At 40.0% G+C, this 21,156-nt stretch overlaps 2 protein-coding genes across 2 annotated transcripts; one reads left to right on the plus strand and one right to left on the minus strand.

Moving 5' to 3' along the window:
* The first annotated feature begins 90 nt into the window (after positions 1-90).
* Positions 91-11,780, plus strand: ankrd46 (ankyrin repeat domain 46). Its single transcript, XM_023347157.1, has 4 exons — positions 91-196; positions 5,369-5,711; positions 7,916-8,074; positions 10,732-11,780. Exons 2-4 carry the CDS (start codon positions 5,401-5,403, stop codon positions 10,946-10,948), a joined length of 687 nt encoding a protein of 228 aa, XP_023202925.1. The 5' UTR covers positions 91-196; positions 5,369-5,400; the 3' UTR covers positions 10,949-11,780.
* A 2,638-nt stretch (positions 11,781-14,418) lies between these two features.
* On the minus strand, positions 14,419-15,513 carry LOC111611135. Its single transcript, XM_023346811.1, has 2 exons — positions 14,784-15,513; positions 14,419-14,711 (listed from the first exon to the last, which is right to left on the minus strand). Exons 1-2 carry the CDS (start codon positions 15,471-15,473, stop codon positions 14,502-14,504), a joined length of 900 nt encoding a protein of 299 aa, XP_023202579.1. The 5' UTR covers positions 15,474-15,513; the 3' UTR covers positions 14,419-14,501.
* Positions 15,514-21,156: the final 5,643 nt, after the last annotated feature.

Here is a 21,156-nt window from a genome sequence, read left to right on the forward strand (position 1 = left end):
GTGCAAGTGTAACAGTAGATGTCTCCGGTACATCTACTGTACTGTAGATGTACTACAGTACATATCCTGAACAGTAGATGGCGACAAAGTATTCATCTTCTGTGTTACTAAACAGAAATTAAACACAGCTAGCAACGTTAGCTTGAAGAACAGCGACGTCCAGTTTTTTTCTACTAATTTGGAAACTTATAAACAGGTCAGTTGCAATACCGACAGCCTACAAATGGTCTAAATGACCATTATATTCATGTATGTGTTTGCAAAGCTGTAGGACGACGTTTTATTGGCTTTATGGCGGTTCGTTGTTAGCTGCTAGCTTAAATTAGCTTCGCAGGCTATATTTTTTACATATTTTTGGGGAGTAGCAGACTGGTGTCTTCCACTTGCTGTCATTATAGGGCATGAGCACAAAAAAATAACATAGAAGGAGTCATTTTAATTCCAACCTGACACATATTCTGTCTTTGTTCATGTTTTTGCTAAACGGTTAGCTTCCGTCAAGTAGCCTAGCTCTGCACTCCTTAACCAAACATATTACACACAGCTTTGCACTAACAGTTTTAAACAATATAAATGTGTTGTTGTTAAAACTATGGCATTTAATAGTTTGTCAGCTTTATAGAAAAAGGCGTAAAAACTACTTATATCAGCTAATAGCATATAAGGAAGGGTACATAGCTAAATCCCAGCATTGGTGCAATAAATAGCCTATTTCCGGTGCTAAAGAGGGAGAAAATAATCTCGGTTCAGCCAAATTGCGCCTTTGCTTTTGGGAAATCCTCGTTTGTGTAATAGCTTTTCTGTGTTACCTTCACAGACCGCATAGGGTTGTAACATAAGAACCACAACGCCTCTCTATGAGGCGCTGTTAGCTTTTAGCCTAAATTAGCTTCACCTGTTTATTTAACAACGCTGCTTCTCTGGGGGCTTTACTGTCAGACTTTACAACTTCGTCACTTTAAGGAAGTTAAGGCAGGCATGTCCAAAGTCCGGCCCGAGGGCCAATCACGGCCGGCGGTCAGATTTCATACGGCCCGCAGCTTCGGTCTTATAATGTATTATTTATGGCCCGCCTCCACTGTCAAACAGAGTAAACAAATCATAAAACTTGAAACTGTAATTCCTCCTTTCACCAAATGGTGGCAGCACCACTTTAATACTATCAGTCTGCCTCCATGCAGCGAACCGCTCTCCACTCATTTCTGCCATGGCCACTGCAAAGAAAACAAGTTTACAGTGAGGGCCGCCGCTTTCAAGAGAGATGGGAATTACAATACTTCTTCACTGAAAATCAGGGCAATTGTGCTTGTCTAATTTGTAATGAGACGGTTGCCTTGTTTAAGAATTTCAACGTAAAGAGACACTACCAGACTAAACATGCTAACACATACAACAAGCTAACAGGAAGTGACCGTGCTGAAAAACTGAAGCAGCTCCAAGCTGGACTGGCATCACAACAGCGATTCTTCACGCGGGTCTGTGAGTCAAAAGAAAATACCACCAAAGCAAGCTACGATGTTAATGTTAATAGCTAAACATGGCAAACCTTTTACTGAAGATACATTTATCAAAACTGTGCTATGAAAATGGTGGAGAACATTTTGCCCTGAGAAGAAGCAAGAATTTTAGAAAAATGTTTGCCTGGCACGTAACAGTGTGGCACTGAGAGCTGAGGACATGAAACTGAGTATTTTGAACGGCAACGTCTGTCACTATCAGCAGTGAAGAGCCAAAAGAACATTTATGCACCTGGATTTATGGCACTTATTTTTATTAAACTCTTGAGTAAGATTTGGTTATTACTGTTGATGTTATGAACCTGTAGATGTGACAAACTATTACTTTCTGAAAGATATTGTAAATGACGAGCAAAATTCACTTGTTTTAAGATTTAGTAATAACAGACAACTTTGCATTACTTATAACTCCTGTTTAAAATGTTCTTGAGGCAAAGATATTTTTAAACTCATGCAAATTTAAGGTATTTCATACAGTTTGTTCAATGTTATCTGACTCCAGATATGAAAGAAAGGCAGAATTTGTGTTTTTAGAGTTGTTCTCATTTGCCTGAGTGGCTTATATTTGGTTATTTTGTCATTTGAAAAATAAAGATAATTGTGACAATGAAAATTGTTTTATAACAGTGTGTATTTGCATGAAACGTTTGTAGTTAAAAAATGTCCAAACAAACTATTGGCCCCCGGGCATCTTCACTTTATCAAATCTGGCCCTCTTTGCAAAACGTTTGGACACCCCTGAGTTAAGGTTCACAAAAAGTGCGTCTAACATTGCGCCTTAACGTGCTGTGTAGTGACGTAGTTTTTACCCATTTCTTATAATTGAAAGTGTTTTGATATCTGCATTCAAACGTTAACTAACTAATAACTTTGCAAACGTTCACAGGAAAAACACAGACGTAAATATCCTCTGAATTTCTACATCCACGACATTCATAAAGAGGCTCAATTTTGTGCAAGAATCTAGACAGATCTTTTTGTTTATTAATTGAAATGACTACAGTTAGTATTTTTCCACTCACAGCCAGACTGTGACTATGTCACATAAAAAGAGGGATAAGCTAAAGTGTATTTGGATGACATATTCCATAATTTAATGGTCTTTTTTTATTATTATTTTAAGCAAATATTTTAATTCACTCACATGATTATTTTGAAATTAACTTTATCAACCGTTTTCGTGAAATTCTGTTGTGAAAAGTAACTGTGGCTGAGTTGCTGGCTTCACCAGACTTATTACATGCTACAAAGTCATTCCCACTCTATAGGGCCTTGATAATTAACAGGTACTTATTTTAGACTCATTTTATATTTCTTGTAGTGAAGTATGCAGGATACAGTCTAGAAAAGACTTGGTGTAAGTGCATTTCACACTTACACCAGACTGAAACTAAATGTTGGGAATGCCTCCGGTTCCTTAGTATGTAAATCCTGGACTCCTCGTTTGCATAAATGCACACAATTTGACTTACACTGTCCAATTTTAAAATACGTGTTTAAATATGTAAAATTGTTGGTTTTGGTCATAAAAAAAGTTTTTTGTAAAATGAAACCTGATCAACATACAGTCATATGAAAAAGTTTGGGCAACCCAATTAATCTTAATTGTTTTTATCTCTAAATATTGGGATGTTTGCAACAGCTATTTCAATTTGACACAAGCAATAACTTATGGACACAGTAATATTTCAGTATTGAAACGAGGCTTATTGGACTAAAAGAAAATGTGCAGTACGCATTAAAACAAAATTTGACAGATGCAAAAATATGGGCACCTCAACAGAAAAGTGACATTAATATTTAGTAGATCCTCTTTTTGCAAAAAAAAAACAGCCTCTAGTCACTTCCTGTAGCTCTTAATGAGTTCCTGGATCCTGGATGAAGGGATTTTGTTTCCATTCTTCTTTGCAAAACAATTCCAGTTCAGTTAAGTTTGATGGTCGCCGAGCATTTACAGCCTGCTTCAAATCATCCCACAGATGTTCGATGATATTCAGGTCTGGGGGCTGGGGCGGCCATTCCAGAACATTGTAATTGCTCCTCTGCATGAACGCCTGAGTAGATTTGGAGTGGTGTTTTGGATCATTGTCTTGCCGAAATATCCATCCCCGGTGTAACTTCAACTTCGTAACTGATTCTTGAACATTATTCTCAAGAATCTGTTGATATTGAGTGGAATCCATGCGACCCTCAACTTTAACAAGATTCCCAGTGCCGGCATTGGCCACGCAGCCCCAAAGCATGATGGAACCTCCACCAGATTTTACAGTGGGCAGCAAGTGTTTTTCTCGGAACGCTGTGGTTTTTTTGCCGCCACGCATAACGCCTTTTTTTTTATGACCAAACAACTCAATCTTTGTTTCATCAGTCCACTTGACCTTATTCCAAAAATGAAGCTGGCTTGTCCAAATGTGCTTTTGCAAACCTCAAGTGACTCTGTTTGTGCCTTGCTTGCAGAAAAGGCTTCTGTTGCATCACTTTCCCATACAGCTTCTCCTTATGCAAAGTGCGCTGAATTGTTGAACGGTGCACAGTGACAGCATCTGCAGCAAGATGATGCTGCAGGTCTCTGGAGGTAGTCTGTGGGTTGTCCTTGATTGTTCTCACCGTTCTTCTTCTCTGCCTCTCTGATATTTTTCTTGGCCTGCCACGAGAACTGTTAACAAGAACGGTTCCTGTGGTCTTCCACTTCCTTCCTATGTTCCTCACAGTGGAAACTGACAGGTTAAATCTCTGAGATAACTTTTTGCATCCTTCCCCTAAACAACTATGTTGAACAATCTTTGTTCTCAGATCATTTGAGAGTTGTTTTGAGGTGCCCGTGATGCCACTCTTCAGAGGAGATTCAAATAGGAGAACAACTTGCAGCTGGCCTCCTTAAACACCTTTTCTCATGATTGGATACACTTGTCTATGAAGTTCAAAGCTTAATTAAGTTACCAAACCAATTTTGTGTTTCAGTAAGTCAGTGAAAAGTAGTTAGGAGTTGTCAAATCAACAAAATAATAAGGGTACCCAAAGTTTTGCACCTGTCAAATTCTGTTTTAATGCATATTGCACATTTTCTGTTAGTACAATAAACCTCAATTCAATAATGAAATATTACTGTGTCCATCAGTTATTAGATATGTCAAACTGAAATAGCTGTTGCAAACACCCAAATATTTAGAAATAAAAATAATTAAGATTAATAGGGGTGCCCAAACTTTTTCATGACTGTAAATGAAATACAGTGTTAAGCAACATTCAGTCAGTCAGCCTGGCTTTATTAACAGAGTTCAGGCCAGGGCTACATAGATAACAAAAAATAAAGAATGCAACATATAAAAATAGAATTAAAATATAAAATCATATAATTTCAATAAACAGGTCAATAAGCAAGTGGAACAAATAAAACTTGGTGTTACGTGATATATGAGTTATCTTTAGATTAGAATGGGTTTTTCCTCGATGTGGTAATTACTTTTGGGAGACGTCGAAGCAGACTTGACTGCTCTAAATTTACACTTTTAAGGATACAAAGGGGGCACGATTTGACAATAGTAGATATATTAATATTATGTTCTGTTCTCCAGATATTCAAGCTATAGCATCACTTTCATTGAAGTTCAGGGATAAAAAACAGCTAATTTAAAAAAACAATGTCTTTAGCTCCATTTGAAAAGCTGATACAACTTTTATAATAATTATTCCATGAAAATACAACTTCTGTTTTACTTCTGACACTTTTTTAAAACAAAATTTCAACGCATTTCACTAATCCCAAGTGTCCTCTCATACAAATCCATTCAGTGCATATTGCAGTTTCATTTCCCCTGAAGCTCATTTAAACGTCCGCTTTGCGATTTCAGGTACGCTGGACTTTTCTGACACTCACTCGGACATGTCCTATGTCTTCATCAATGACTCGTCGCAGACCAGCGTGCCTCTGCTGCAGGCCTGCATCGACGGCGACCTCCCGTTCGCCAAGAGGCTCCTGGAGACCGGCTGCGACCCCAACATCCGCGACAACCGCGGCCGCACCGGCCTGCACCTAGCCGCCGCCCGCGGCAACGTGGAGATATGCCGCCTGCTGCACAAGTTCGGCGCCGACCTGCTGGCGACGGACTACCAAGGGAATACGGCGTTGCACTTGTGCGGCCACGTGGATACCATACAGTTCCTGGTGTCCAACGGGTTAAAGATCGATATCTGGTGAGAATGTGGCAGCTGCACACATCCTTTTATTTGTCGGGGTTCGCCTGTGTCTTCCAATGCCAACTTCAATCGCTGCCTCCTTTGTTGTTCTGTTTTCATAATGTCACCCATTTGCTTTGAATATTGAAACTGCAGCTGAGTTGCAACATTTATGCGGTACCTGCTGCAACAAGACTTATATTTAGATCACTAGTATCTGAGTCAAGTGTATTTCTTGTAGTGGGATTTCATCTAACTGGATGAATGTGTGTAAAGAGAATATACTCCACATTTACCAACCTGCCATGTGTGGGAGTCCATAGCAATTCTGACGTTGCCATGGCAAAACATTCTCAGTTGTTTGTGCACTTCAGATTAGTAGTAAGTTTTAGATAAATGACAAAACAACTGAACTGTTAGTGTCTGAAATGCAAACCAAAAAATGTCAAAATGGGGAGAGAAAAAAATTCTTTGGCTGCCTCTGAGTTCTGAACAGAAAACTCCTGAGTAATGAGGAGTTTTCTGCGCCACCAGAGCATTTGGCTGTTTTGGTGGCGCAGAATCAATCAATCAAATCAAATTTTATTTGTATAGCACATTTCAGCAGCAAGACATTTCAAAGTGCAAAGTGCAGAAGTAAAGCAGAACCCATATAAGGAGATCTTAGTCTTTGACGTGACCTGCGCAGTTTCGATACCCTTTGCCACATGCCCTTCCTCTCACATTACCCTTCCTTCCTGTCTTACCACTTTCAAATAAAGGCCAGATGAGCCAAAAATAAAACAAAGTGAAAAAAAGAAGTGAAGGTTTTTAATGCTGTTATACAAACGCAGCTAGTAATATAACACAAAAATATGGGACTTTAGTAATACAAATCCAGATCATGAGCTTATTTTGTACTCATTAAATTAAACTGACAGTAGAACAGATGAGTTGATCATTATAAGCCAGCTGCATTCAGAGATCTTGTTTCTCATACCTACAATTTATTAACCTCATCATACTATCAAAACCACATTTACTTTATCTGCAAATTCTGGGATGCACTTGGACTGCATGAAAGATGTCTGTGTGTTAGATCTAAAGAACTATTATTGTGAAGGTTTTGGTAGGATGTTTTATATGTTAAAGTCAAACATTCCCACTCTGAAATTCAAATGGTATACCTGGTCATTTGGTTGAACTGTAACGTTGCCTAAAGCCCACAGTGACCACATGTCTGTGGGGTCTAAAGGTCTTTGAGTTAGAGATGGATGTAAGAATATGGAAAAGATGCTTCAGGAAAACATCATCTCTTATTTAGCAATAAATAATTCCAATTCCAAACATCTTTAGCAGAAGTGACAGCTATGGTCTCATATTTCAGTCGGGCGGTTTCACTTTAACTACACATTTGTCATGTGCCAAGCACAGCAGAGGCTTTAAGGATTTAAGTGTGGTTTTGTTTTTCAGTTTGAATAGCCTTGAGATCATCCCCTAAACCTGCGGGTAACTTTGGAAATCTGACCAACCGTCGAATTGTCATGTTATTTCTTGTAGAAAAAAAATTAAAACCATTATAGAAAGGGTAGATGCTTCTCCAAAGGTCCTTAACCAAAGCTTTATTGGTTTGTAATGGATTGCAGAACATAGCTATACAGACACAAATCTTGGGTTCAAATCTTCTTTCTAAGGCCAGAAAAGTGGCTTGTTTGAACCTCCAGTGGTTTTCCTGTGGTAGAATATGAAACCAGACACCTCTTGTGCTTACACAGTGTTTGGATAGAGTTCAAGGACGGCATGACATGCGCTTCACATTCTCAAATGAGAAACAACACTAGTAGTTCTTTTTATTTAAACAATCAGCGTTACATGACTCTACACACAGGTCCTTATACGGAAACCTCTTCTAATGAGTTGCTATGGCTTCAGGGGAAATACTTGAATGTTGAAATAAGTTCATGGAGTGAAAGGATCACTAATTTTATATTTACAAATGGGTACTTGTTCTTATCTAGCCGGCAGCTATGACACAGATGACTGTCTTGCTTTTGTTTATCTGACTTGTTCGTCTTCATCTGGCATTGTTGTTGTCATTACTAAACTTGTGCGTGGGTTTGCTGTGTGAGGTCGGTTTATTTGAGCAGAAATTCTCCTTGTTGTTTTGATAATGTGACTGTGAGTCAGTTCAAAGGTTCAGTTTCTCATCTCTTTCCTTTTTTTCGCCCTGCTCTTCCTCACAGTAACCACAATGGTTCGACTCCTCTGGTCCTGGCCAAAAGACGGGGCGTCAACAAGGACGCCATTCGCCTGCTGGAGGGCCTGGAGGAACAGGAAGTGAAAGGCTTCAACAGAGGGGCTCACTCCAAACTGGAGACCATGCAGATGGCCGACAGTGAGAGGTAAGCATCAGGAGGACTGGTAGAGAGGAGAGGGTTAGTCAGAAACTGAAAAACAGGATATAACTTCAGGCTCAACTTGATTTGCAAATTAAAGCTGCAGGGTCTAGTTTAGGGGTCGGGAACCTTTTTGACTCAGAGAGCCATGAAAGCAAAAATATTTGGATATTTATTTCAGTGAAAGCCATATAATATATTTTAAGACTGAATTCAACTAAATGTGAGTATAATAAGCCTCTGAATTTATTCTTTTAAATAATGTTGTCATAATACTCACCATTAATGCGACTTCTGGTGCTGCATGAATTTGCTGATGGCTTTGTAGTCTGGTTGGTACTTGGTAAGGTTAAGCTTCATGCAAGCGTTGAGGCTTTCATCCGTTAAACATGATCGTAGGTTGGACTTGATGTTGTTAAGATGTGAGAATGACCGCTCACATGCACACGTAGATCCAAACATGGTGCTGCTCAGTAGCTCTTGGCACGCTTTCTTTCTGCTGTCTCCCGCCGGGTATTTTGACGCAAAGGTAGCATGGCGTGTGTCGAAGTGCCGCTTTACATTCGACCGTTGCAAATTAGACACACCGCAGAACCTGCTCTCTCCACAAAGGCAAATTCTTCGGTCCATTCGTCCTGAAATGTACAATACTCCTCGTCTTTTTTTCTTTTCACCATCTTCTTCGTCGAAGGGTTAACTTTGAGCTAATGCCCGAGCAGACTGATTCAGAAGGGGGCATTTACTTGTTTACCCCTCAACAGCCAATGTAGGCTATTATCATCCAATTAAAATAATGGACTGCTCCTGCAGCCAATAACAAGCCTGAACAGGACATGAGCGGTGGAAAATCGATGGATGGATAAAAACTTGGCTCGTGAGCCATACGTTCCCGACCCCTGGTCTAGTGTGAGAATTTTTCACATATTTCCAAGTAAACTTTGTTTGTTTTAGTTTTAATACATGCAACAACTACTGTATTTTGTGGCTATTTCCAAGGGGCTTTTAATAACAGACGGCAAATCTGCTTGGATGAAAGTAGCTCTCTGTGAAATTTACTTTTTATTTTTTGCCTTTTTTTTTTTTAAAGAAAAATCAAACATGACTGAGCTGAAGCTTAAGCTATTTTACATTTGAGGATTCTGAATCTAAACTCAAAGTTCATTCCTAATCACAGTGATAGGTGGTTCTACAAAGTCCTGACTTACTACGGTAATTTTTTATTAAATTAGAAAATGCATTAAAGTGAGGTTTGTTTGCCTATTTTTGGTACTGAAACAGTTAACTGGTCTTCATTTATACTGCGGCACAAAAAAGTCTTGGTTTCAAAGCCACTTAAAGTCTTTGTTATATACAGTTCCTGCGGGATAAGAGTTTTTCTTTTCTGGTCAGAGATAAAGTGCAGGTCAAACCCCATTGGTCACATGCATAACATTTAATTTGCTGACCAATTAGAGTCAGAAATTACCATCTGCACATGGCAGGACAAATGAATGGTGTTCAGGTCACTGCTGTGCCAATGTGCCTGAAGACAATGCCCTAAAGAATCTTTTTTATATATATGTATTTAAAAGAATACATCAACATTTAAATGCATCAGTGAATATCCAAAGTCGCACATTCAGCCGTTCTCAATTTTTATTTTCACGTCAGTGTAATTTAATTTATAATTTTGCCTACTGTAAAAAAAAATTTCCCTCCACACACTGTATTAGTCAGCCATCCATGGCGTGACGACAAACGATAGTCACGCCCTTTCAGGTGCCTGGCATTCAAAACTGTTATCAGTCGTGTTCATTCCACTGTAAAGCAAAATAAATCGAGGTTTCATGAACAGCTTAAGTAGATAATGAAGCGCAGCACACTAGTCATTCAAATGAAACCACAAACCTCAAATGAGACATGATTTATACACAATCAGTCTGAAACAGGATTCGTTTCAGGTAAACAAAGTTTTATCTATGAAATTAACAAGGACAATACTGAGCTGGATGAGGAGCAGGAAAAGCTATGGGTGGTGTTAGCTTACCCTTCAACTCTCTCCATTTCTTTTGTTTTAAAAACTTCAATATAAAATGTGATAAATGTACGGAATAACATAAAAACATGGAACAAAAATATAGTAAAGCATATTACATCAGGAGCACATAAAAAAAACCTCAAATCTCTACAAATTTCAACCAATAGAATAAGTTTGTGGAGGCTTTTTAAAGTATTTTGGCTTAAAACTGTAGAATTGGAACAAGTTACTTAAATAACACTGAAAATGCAGCAGGTGCTACTTTTTAAGTCTCTAAGGTTTCTTAAATTTAAGTCTTGGCCGTCCTAACGCATGAATACGCTTTGATGCTTTATCCCAGCTTGGTGCCACTTCTAGCAAGTTATTTCTCTCAGAGCGACTCTGTGTTTATCTCCAGTCCATCTTTCTATCACTCGTCACTAGCTTCCCTCTTTGTTCTGAGGAACGCTGCAAGCAACATGTGTCAGGTGTCTTTTCTCACTCTTTCTCAGTCTTTTCGCCGTAACAACTGGGGGGGTAAACTGGAGCTCGGAACCAAGAAAGAATCGAGTCACATTTGCAGCTTTGACAACCAATGGGAGAAGTTCTAGGAGAGCTGTCTGTGTGTTGGTGGTCCTTTCGTCAGCATGTCTCTTCTGTGTCCCAGCGCGATGGAGAGCCACTCTCTGCTCAACCCCAACCTGCAGAGCAGCGAGGGCGTCCTGTCCAGCTTCCGCACCACCTGGCAGGAGTTTGTGGAGGACCTGGGCTTCTGGAGGGTCCTGCTGCTGCTGGTGGTCATCGCCCTCCTGTCCCTCGGCATCGCCTACTACGTCAGCGGGGTGCTGCCTTTCTCCAGCAGCCAGCTGGAGTTGGTTCACTGAGGAGGAGGAGGACGAGGAGGACGAGGAAGTGGCGACAGTGGAAAAGGAACAGCATGGAGGGAAGAAGGTTGAAAAGTTGAGTCAAAGTTCTGCTCAAACAAAAACAAAAAAAAACGAAGTTGAATTATCTTATCCTGTCAGCTAAAAAGCAAGAATCTTAACAAATTCTCCTCTGATATTTGCCTTTACTTATTGAGTTGATTATTTCACTAAGAGGCAGGAGAACATTTAGTTCAGTTTCATTATCTTGAATCTGCAGAGAGAACGATTGAAGCTCGACTCATCCAGAATCATCCTGCTCCTGTTGTGTTCGACACACTAACTCTCCAACAGCCCTTTTCCTGTTACAATCTGTATATTTCAGTGTTTGTAACTTTATTTTGACAGTGTTCTCTTATTATTATTATTTATTATCTATTCATTTTCTTTATACTGAATGTTTATTACACTTCTGCATCTCTTTTTTCTTTATTGCCTGAAACTCAAATAGCATTCAAATCTTGTTTTTATTTGCTGCGATGACTAAAGTGACCTACAGCCGTCCTGTAGAGGTGATGTTCGTTTAAATACTCAGAAAAGCACCTTGTCTGTTTCTTTAGACCAAAAGGGTCCATTTAATGAAGCCTGCAGCTTTGTTTCAGTCCACTTAACACTATGATGACCATCATGTAGAGGATTATCATGGGGTTATTAATGCAGATCAGTTGCTTTTGTTGTATATTCATTTTATCTGATTGCTTTTTTTCTTGCTATATCCTGTAAATAAAGCCTTTGAAGTACCTCCTGGTTTAATGTCGAAAATAAAGTCAAGAACAAATGTAGTGATCAACAACAACGCTTCCTGTGTGTTTTTGATTTTTAAAAATGAAATATTCAGCTGTTAATGGGATTAATGGCATAGAGCTATGTACATTAAATATCTGCTGCTGTTGTATCAACCTTCCAGATCTCTCGGGTTTTCTGGTTCTGCTCTGCAGCCCCAGAACTAGAACCAAATTAACACAAATTAAACAGATTTGAAAATAATTGCCAACATACCAAACCAAAAATATTTTTGTCCCTTAAATCTAAAAACATATAGCAAATTCATGTATTTTATTTTTAGCGAATATATTTTTTTTTTTAAGTGAAATTCAGCCTTTTTAACCTAAATGCTTATCTTATCAAAAATTTTGCTCAATGCATTTACCATCAAAGCATTCTACCCAACATTTATAAATCACAGAAATTTGAATGCATCTATTCCCTGGACAAATCACCTTTTGTTTTTCTCCTTTTTTTGAACCAAATATTTATTTTTTTTTTCTCTTTTTTTTTTTCTTTCTTACATTTGAACAAAACCATAAACAAATACCACGTGTAATTTTTTTTTCCTTACTAACCTGTTTGATTACAATAATTCTCAATCACATACATTAAAACTGTTTAATACCGCAGGCAGCCTCTAAGTCCGAGCACTGCTCCACGGTGTTTAATCGAATGATCGACTATGAAATACTTACCGGCCGTCTCTCACTGTTTGTTTTAAGTACTTACATTTTACCCCTCATGCCTGATGAGTGGAAATGCTGAGCCGCGAACTGTTTTTCAATTCAACCAAGTTGCGGCCTTATCTTCTTCATGATTGATTTTTTTGCATCAGGCTCCCATGCATGGCAGGCATGCGGGCCTAATGCAAAAAAATCAATCATGTTTATGGGGGGGGGGGGGGGGTGTCCATAATATCGTTTTGCTCTTCAATATGCCAGACGTCGTTACTACAAGATAGTGATTTAATATTTAATGTTGTAATGCCATTACTGAGACGAGGCAGCTAAATGGGTAGGCGAACAAATGAACGTTCTGTTTTTTAGAGCAGTTCGGTGTTCTATCGGCTCTTCCTTCTGTCCGTCTAACATTCCCGCTATAGATTTTCCTTAATATCAAAGTTACTCATAGCCTGTTGTGTTAAACCTGCTGACCAAGTAAAGGAAATTCAGCTTAATGGCACAGGCAAATTATTTACACAGATTTCTGGTCTGTGGATGTGAAAACATGTTGGCGCTAATCTGTTCTGCCATCTTTCTATGATTGAAGATGGTGTAAGCTGATTTATGTATCTTTGGGTGTGTTATACAACAACTTCATTTTGAAAGGAGGACATTTCATTTAAGATCATGCAAGAGTGATTTTTCCCTCTCTCAATACAGTAGTGAGGACGCAAAGATTGACGATGAAAGTGTAAAAACTCATTTGACTCGTCAACCCTGACAGCTTATACCAAGGGCGTAGGTTTGGTCTAAGTTTTGGTGGGACCTTACAACTTAATTTAAGACTAACACTTCAAATGCCATATTCACTGAGATAATTTCACAGTATAACTAACACCTCACCTGGAGCCCTGAAGCTCCAGCCACCTCTCCAACGTTCTGCTCTGCCCCTTGCTCTGCTGTCTGAGCATCCTATGTGAAAAAGTATTACATAATTAACAGACCTATTCTACCTCACATTCAGTGCTGACCTTACTAAACACCGGACTTTACAACAAATGCGTTGCGTGATAGATATCTAACTTATGGGTCCCCTCACTGTACTTACAGCCGAGGTAGCGAAATAACTTCTAATGTCTGTCGTCCTTTTCTTTTTTGGTGGCGACATGGAGACTCATAATAAATGTCAAACTCAGAAGGAGACGCGTTCACTGTCAGCACCATGGACCAAGCTTCCGTTCCGCGTGTGGCCAGCTGGCCGCGGCCTGTTGCAGCTAATCAAGGAACGAAGATCCACGTTCTGTGAGCCAATAGCGGCATGGGTCGTCATAGTTCATAACAGCGAATTTTAAAATGAATGCTACCACTGCGTAGTATATTGAAATATTAAACTAATCAGTGTAGATTTTCGTTTATTTATTTTGTTTTTGTTAAGAAATACATTTTTTTTATTAATATGGCAAAAATTGGTCGGGACTATTTTATATCCCTTGAATATTGGTCGTGACATGTCACGACTGTCCATACCCAAACCTACGCCCATGACTTATACACCCTGCGGTTGTCTGCTCTCACTGAAGCGACACCCGCCGTAGGGTTACCACCGCAGGGTGAGAGCGACACACCGCAGGGTGAGAGTTTGACAGGGTGAGAGTTTGACAGGGTGAGAGTTTGATAAGAATAAGAATGTGGACAATCTTGTTTTAATTAACTGTCCGCTTAGATACTTAGCCCAGCGGCTTTGTTTGTTTGTTTGTTTTTTTATGTTTTTTACACACGTTGTTTTGAAAGAATAGAGACACGAACAAGAAAAACTGTAAACCTTTCTTTAAATATCAACGTGAAATTTATTTATACAGCACTTTAAAAGCAAGTTTAAAGCCGTACAAAAAAAAGCTAATAAAATGAGTTGATGAAAAGAAAGAGAAATAATACAAGAAAATATATATATAATGTTAAAATAAGAGTAATAAGTAAAAAAAAAAAAAAAAAAAAAGTTTTATTGAGAAAGCTTCCTCTTCAGTGAGAGCAGAAAGGCGCAAATCTCCACATGAAATGCAGTAAACAGACAGCAGAGTGATGTTTTAGGTGACGAGGTCAGATGAGACGTCCTGGTCCGCAGAGAGATCTTCTCTGTTCCCGCAGCGTTTCATACCAAGACAATTCTTCACCTCCTTTGACTTGTGAGACTTAAGGTACCATCCAATAAACAAAAGAGCAAAAACCACCAAAATGAAGATAGTAATGCCAATACAAGAAGGTTCCTTATGCACAGAGGGGCTTTGGGTGTGTTGCTGTGGAGGAGAGAAACGGGATTGAAACACGGTGAGAGCAAAGATGCTTTAAGCACTGAGGTTTATACTTACAGACTGAGTGGTGGAGGTTTTAATGCTCGATCGCTCCTGTTGGACCGTCAGTCTCCATCCAGCAGGGTCTCCTTCCTCTTTAGAGTCTTTCTGGACATAGCAGTAATAGTCCCCTCCATCCTCCAGCTGGACCCCCTTCAGGATCAGCGACACATTCCCCGCTGACTCCCAGTCAGGTGGCAAAGACGCACGGCCTCTGAATCTTTCTCCATATTCGACGATACCGGAGCGACCCACTCTAATCACGAGCTGCCCGTTAGATTCCCACTGAACAAACTTCAGTTGTTCACCCAGAGTTAAGGAGAAGCAGGAAAGTTTTGTTGTTTCACCTTCAGACGCTGAAATGCTGGATATAAAAACAACCTTCAGCTTGATGGTGCGCTCTATATTGTCTCCGCACATGAATTCATAATGTCCGTTGTCGTTGTAGTTGGCATTCTTCAGCAAAATACCCGATGAGGAGATGCTGAGCCGCGAACTGTATTCTTCCGCCGGCTGCAGTTCTCCGTTAGCCGAGTCGGCCATCCGAACCGGGGAGTCATCGCTCAGCCTCCTGATCAGCTGCGCGGTTCCCTCCTCACAGAGAAGCTGCGATGACAGCTTTACAGTGTCGCCCAAAGACGTTACCAAATCGCCTCTGATAAAAGGCAAGAGAAAGACAGCAGGAACAAAGAGAGAGATCCACGCCATGGCAGTGACAGCAGGATAAAAGGAAGCAGGAGTAAGAGAGGTGGCGTTTTATGTTCAGCAATGTGTGGGCGGAGGAAGATGGGCAGGCATGTTATCTAGAGAGAGAAAGAGCGCAGAGCAGGTTCACGTGAATATATTTTCGGTTGGGCTCCACAGCGCATTAAGAACAGGCTTTCAGCAATGATGAGAGTTTCTTTTTTTTCTTTTTCTTTTTTTTTTTTTACATCTCAGGCTCTGCTGCAAACAGCTGGGTTTTTATGTATCAGCGAAGCCTGAAAGCGTGACAGTGAAAGACAAAGAGAGCCGCACATTCCGTGGGTGAAAAGTTGCTAAACCACTTGCCTCATCCGAGTGGCCCAGTCAATGGTGATGCAATGGGAAATACGAACGTCGTCCCTAGACAACAGTCACGATCCACTCTAGCAACAGGCTGGCAGGAAAGGGGGAAGACGTGCGGAAAATATCGACGGGTCCGGGAGTCGACCCCGCGACGGCCGCGTCGAGGACTCAGTGAATGTGGGGTCGCGCCATCCCCTATGCCACGGCACGCCCTCATAATACATACTTAATGTAGGATGAGTCACGAGAACACATGCCTGAAACCCAAATAACATTAAATTCTTGATTTGTTGTGAATTTAATTTTTTTGACTTATCCATGTAACATTCAAATAAATCCTGCTTTGGGTTTAAATAGAGATACAAACAATTGCAGTAATCAAGAACAATGCTTCTAGTGTCTTATTCGTTTTTAGAGATGAAATATTCAGCCACTAATGGTTATCCTGCTTTTCACCCCCTCGTCCAGTTTTACACAATCGCAGCCTCATTTACATATACCACAAGTAAATGAGAGCAACAATAAGGAGCAACAGATGCAAATCTGTTATGCAAATGAGCCTTGAGCCAGTTAGAAACCTTCCATACAAACAGTATAATTTCAATATTAAGGCTAAGATTTGCAGAGCCAGAGAAGCTTTTCCACAGGTGACATTGGGTCTTTATAGTGGGTCACTATAGCCCAGCATATAAACTTTGCAAAACTGCACATTCTCTTGGTTGCCTCTGACAAGTTGTCACCTAGAGTGGCAACTTGTCAGCTAAATCCGCGTTTGTTCTTTCACACATGCTGCACCTTTGATTCTGTCACATCCTTGACACTTGCTACATGGTGGTTTTACTTCATCTTCTCACTTCGCATTCTATTAACATTCCGATGTGGCTGCTAACTGCATGCAAACAAACACCAGCCTCATGTTTGATGTCCATCTCCCTCGCACTCGCCAAACAGGAAATGGTAAACATGAGTTTATCATTTCTTTATATGTTGTATTCGCCTGGTAATACCTGTTGTACTAACAAACCAAAAGCAAAGAATACAAACTGGGAGGTGTTAAAAGATCTTTATTTATGTCTGAGAGCTGACTGTTTTACAGCTTAAAAGGGATGAAGAGCTTAATGACAAATAAATAAATAATCTGATCTATTTAAACACCTGTTGTAGCTTCGCCAGAGTTGGAAGCATGGCAGCTTCCAGCTCGTAGAGTTTTCCAGAATCACAGCGGCTTTTGGCACAGCGCCACAAATAAACAGCAACAAGCAGTTTTAAATTACTATTCCAAAGTTTGTCATATTCTAATTGGATATTCCAATATTAGTTAGCAATATTACTTAAAAGCATTAGAAATTACAAAGATTTCCTAATTAAACGCATTGTCTCCTTTGACAGGTCATTATGCTACAGTAAACAAGTAAGAAAATTATTCCCTCAACTTTCAAGCTATTGATGTACAAAACCCAAAATCATTCAGGTCTAGTGTATACTATCGGTGTCCGCCTTCCTGCTCCTCTACCATGTAAAAAATACTTAAATAATAGTGACCTCACATACTTCCTGAAAGGCCACGTGTACTCTCTTTCTTGTTTTCACATTGGATTATGAAGCCTCCTATTTATCATTGTTATTGTCTTTTCATAAAATATTGTTTTATAGCCCGGAACAAAGCTGACTAGTTGTCTTTTAGGTTTATTTTTAATATTGGGATTCCAACCATTTACTACCTCAGGTCCTCGTGTAAATCATCTGCGTTTCAACTGCCGACATAAACACAGATATTTTTTTTCTCCGCTCTTTGCTCGCTTACTGACACAAGCTGGGTAGGTGAGGTGATGATGCAATAATAAGAGGCAGGAGGGTAAGAGGGTAAGAGACCAGGCAGGCAGACAGGCAGAAACAGAGACAGAATAAGTGGCTTCCTCAGAGTCCAGCCTCGGTCAGAGCAGCAGGATGGCACCTTGCCTATCAAAACAGCGAGGAAAAAAAAAACCCCTCTCCCCTCCAAAGGAATTTGTTTTTGAGCACAAAGCTGCCACACCCTTATGAATATGTTCTCCTCTCTAATGTCTATTTGGAAAAAAAAAAAGAGAAAAGAATGTAGCCTGTCAGGCACGAGGACAGAGGAAGGACACTTTTGTACTTTTACAAAGTAGATTAAATTACAATTACACTGAAATTACATTCTTTTATTTATCTCTGCTGAAATCATTAAATAGAGTCTAATAGCTTTGTTATGCTCAATAAACAAACACTAAATCTTTATATTTGCGTTACAATTCAAACACTTTAGGGGCCAGAGGCCTTCAGTAGATTCTGTGTTTTCTGTGTGTTAATATCGAGTTTTCTGTGTCCTTGAGTCTCCATGTTGTCCTGTCCCCCCCTTGATTGTTCCCAGGTGTGTCTCGTTCTGTGATTACCCTCTGTGTATTTAACTCCACCTGTGTTCCTTGTTCCTTGTTCCTCGTGGGGTCCTAGTCAATGTCTTGTCAATTCGTCGTCTAATGTGTGTGCTGCCTGTTTGGACTGAGTTTCATCATTAAAATTCATTATTCATCTTACCTGGGTCCGCTGCGTCGGCCTCACCACCCCTCACCGCACATGCGCACATGACATTCTGATGGACTTTTTGTAGGCAGACCTACGAAGACACTGTTACAGTAATCAACTAAACTTACATACATAAATGTTTCTCAAGATCTTGTTGAATGACAATAATTTATCTCTCATACAATTCTAGATCTGAACACATTGAAAAATGGAGCCCTCCGAGCTTCTTCTCTCTTTATAACAGCCTGCAGCCAGTCAGATATGATCAGGGTTTATTTAGTAAAATAGCAGCAAATTATTTCATAACTTCATAATCAGCGACCACCTTGCTCCTGTAGTCTGTTTAAAAACTACAGTCAGCCTCCAGCTCTGTCAGCAGCAGCATTTTATCTCTCAGGGAAACCACCTTCTCTTTAGATGTGGCAGTTAAAATGTTAGTAATCGAAGCAAACATAAAAAATAGAATAAACGCGTTTATTCATTTCAACAGGGTGTATGATATTGAGTTTACACTGATTAACATGTACACCTGTCATGACGTAGCTACTTTCTTTTTTGTTTTGTTCTGCGCTTTGTTTAGAACGAATGAGGTCACCGGCACAGAAGAACATTGTGATAAATATTTCTTGAGAGCGGAAGCTGGAAAAGTTTCTTTTCAGCATTTCGATAAGGAAGTTGTGGTTACAGTTACATGTTTTCCTGGGGCCGTTTGATTTCTAAAACAGCCTTTCACAAGCAGTCACGCATATCAACGTGTAAAATAGGCATAATGGTTGTTATTGACGCCGCGCTGTCACTTCGGCCCATAGGGTTTCACAATTTTACCTCAAAAAGCGACCACATTGGTCAGGCAAACATGCAGAATACCCGCACGGATGTGGCGGCATTGTGATCCTCTGCGCGTCCGGAGCGCAGCTCAGACCGCGAGCTGCTCCGCGCAGGAGGCCCTCATCCGCGACACGAGCAATAAATCATTCGTTCATGCTTGAAGCTTCTTCAACTCAAGCACAAATTCGACCGCCGTGTTCTCACATAGTGACTAGTTGATGTTGGGCACGAGCCCGACATGTCTATTTTAGGCACGTGGCCTCCTCCAAACTGCCTCGAGGGCCCAGGTGTGTACTGCGGCTTTTTAGAAGAGTCTCTGCTTCAAGACTGAAGAGGAGACGCTTCTATGTCTACCAGTTGCCTTAAAATTACTGGCTGTTTTGTGTGGGTGCGGGGTGTGTGTGTGTGTGTGTGTGTGTGTGTGTGTGTGTGTGTGTGTGTGTGTTAAATTATGACATTTCATTTACATGTGTGTAACAGAGAAACGTAAGTATCTATCTAGTTAACCCAAGTCGAAAAATTAGGCGGCGAGCAGCAGGCTGAGAACTGGACTGATCGAGGAGGCAGATCAGTTGGACACATTTAAAAGTAGCAGAAAGCAGTGGCTGTTTTAACCACATTATTCACCTTTTTTTTTTCTTTCTTTCGTTTTTTTTTTATTACTACAGTTGTTTCCAAAGCAGGGAATCTTAATTGCACCATGACCGCGCTACTGAACCGCTCTGCGCCTTTTCTGCTCACCGAACCTGCGTCGAAAGCGCATAAGAAAAATAGCGTGACAAAACCTTTCTGGCTTGTCACGCTATTTCTAAGAAACTCTTTGTGTTTCTTAGATCAAACACAAAGAAGAAATAACGGAGAATAAACTATTGCAACAAGAAAATGTCCGAGAGAGCTGACAGCCTGAAGATCCGCGTCCAAACTGCCCATATTATCTTTACAAGCTTATGGATTTAAAAAAGTCATTCTGAAGCTTTAGTCATTGCCGCCATGTTTATTAGATGACCTCAAGAAAATCTGAATATCACGAAGGTGATTATTTAAACTGTGTCTACTAAAATAAATGCTTTAAAATGTAAGGATTTTTTTTGTGTAAAATTACAAAATGTTATTTAGATATATGTGACAGAAAAACTTACGTAGTTCACAAAATAACCTTTTTTTAAATAGAATTAAACTACTTAAGAAATAGGTATAAGATATCACAGGTCGCAATTGTTACGTATTCAAATCAGTAATAATCTTCTGCCACAACATAAAAGAGTCATAGTCGTCTGATGATTTAATGTCGACTGCCTGATTAACCGGTTTGATGTCTTAGTGTCTTGCTACTTTAGGCCTGGCATGACAAAAAGAAAATACTGATAAATCTTTCTTTTCGCCATTCCATGAAGCTTTAAATTCCAATTAGGTCTATTGCTGAGCAGCATAGGAATTGAGCACCTACTGATTATTACAACAATACAGTATTGTATTGTGAGCTGATTTCGCGAAGCTGTCAAACCCGTTCCGGTCCTACCGAGTACCGAACAGGAAAAACCGTTACCGGAAACTGAGGCCTTGTCTGAGGCCTTGAGGCACGTCTACAGCAAGCAGGAACGTTATCGGCTTATTAAATGACCTTTAACCTTCACCGCTCCCTAAATATTCCTGCCAGGTCTTCATGTAAATTCTCCACTGCCAACCTCTTCCCAAAGGGAACCGTTGCATTTTTTTGTCATCCTGGTAGTGCTGCTACTTCTGCTCCTTTTGCCACCAGCGAGGAAAACCGCAAAAAAGACACATTTTTCCCTCTGGTAAAGGAAGTCTCAACAGGACAGCGTTTGTAGCTTAGACTCAGTCATTTTTAGATGAACATGGCCCGTTTAATGCCACTTTTTCAGCAATTGTAAATTGTTCAGAAGATCAAGTCAACAGCAAAAACGACCTCCAGCTGGACGCGCTTGGTGCCAGACTTGGAGCAGGTCATTTC

Source organism: Xiphophorus maculatus, chromosome 14 (assembly GCF_002775205.1).
Source record: "Xiphophorus maculatus strain JP 163 A chromosome 14, X_maculatus-5.0-male, whole genome shotgun sequence".
NCBI lineage: Eukaryota > Metazoa > Chordata > Actinopteri > Cyprinodontiformes > Poeciliidae > Xiphophorus > Xiphophorus maculatus.

Bases quoted from the DNA above. Each gene is read 5' to 3' on its own strand.
- LOC111611135 (XM_023346811.1), bottom strand. From the start codon at position 15,473: ATGGCGTGGATCTCTCTCTTTGTTCCTGCTGTCTTTCTCTTGCCTTTT. The intron at 14,712-14,783 runs GTAAGTATAAAC...TCTCCTCCACAG, and splicing joins AAACCTCCACCACTCAGTCT to CAACACACCCAAAGCCCCTC.
- ankrd46 (XM_023347157.1), top strand. From the start codon at position 5,401: ATGTCCTATGTCTTCATCAATGACTCGTCGCAGACCAGCGTGCCTCTG. The intron at 5,712-7,915 runs GTGAGAATGTGG...TCTTCCTCACAG, and splicing joins GGGTTAAAGATCGATATCTG to TAACCACAATGGTTCGACTC. The intron at 8,075-10,731 runs GTAAGCATCAGG...TCTGTGTCCCAG, and splicing joins CAGATGGCCGACAGTGAGAG to CGCGATGGAGAGCCACTCTC.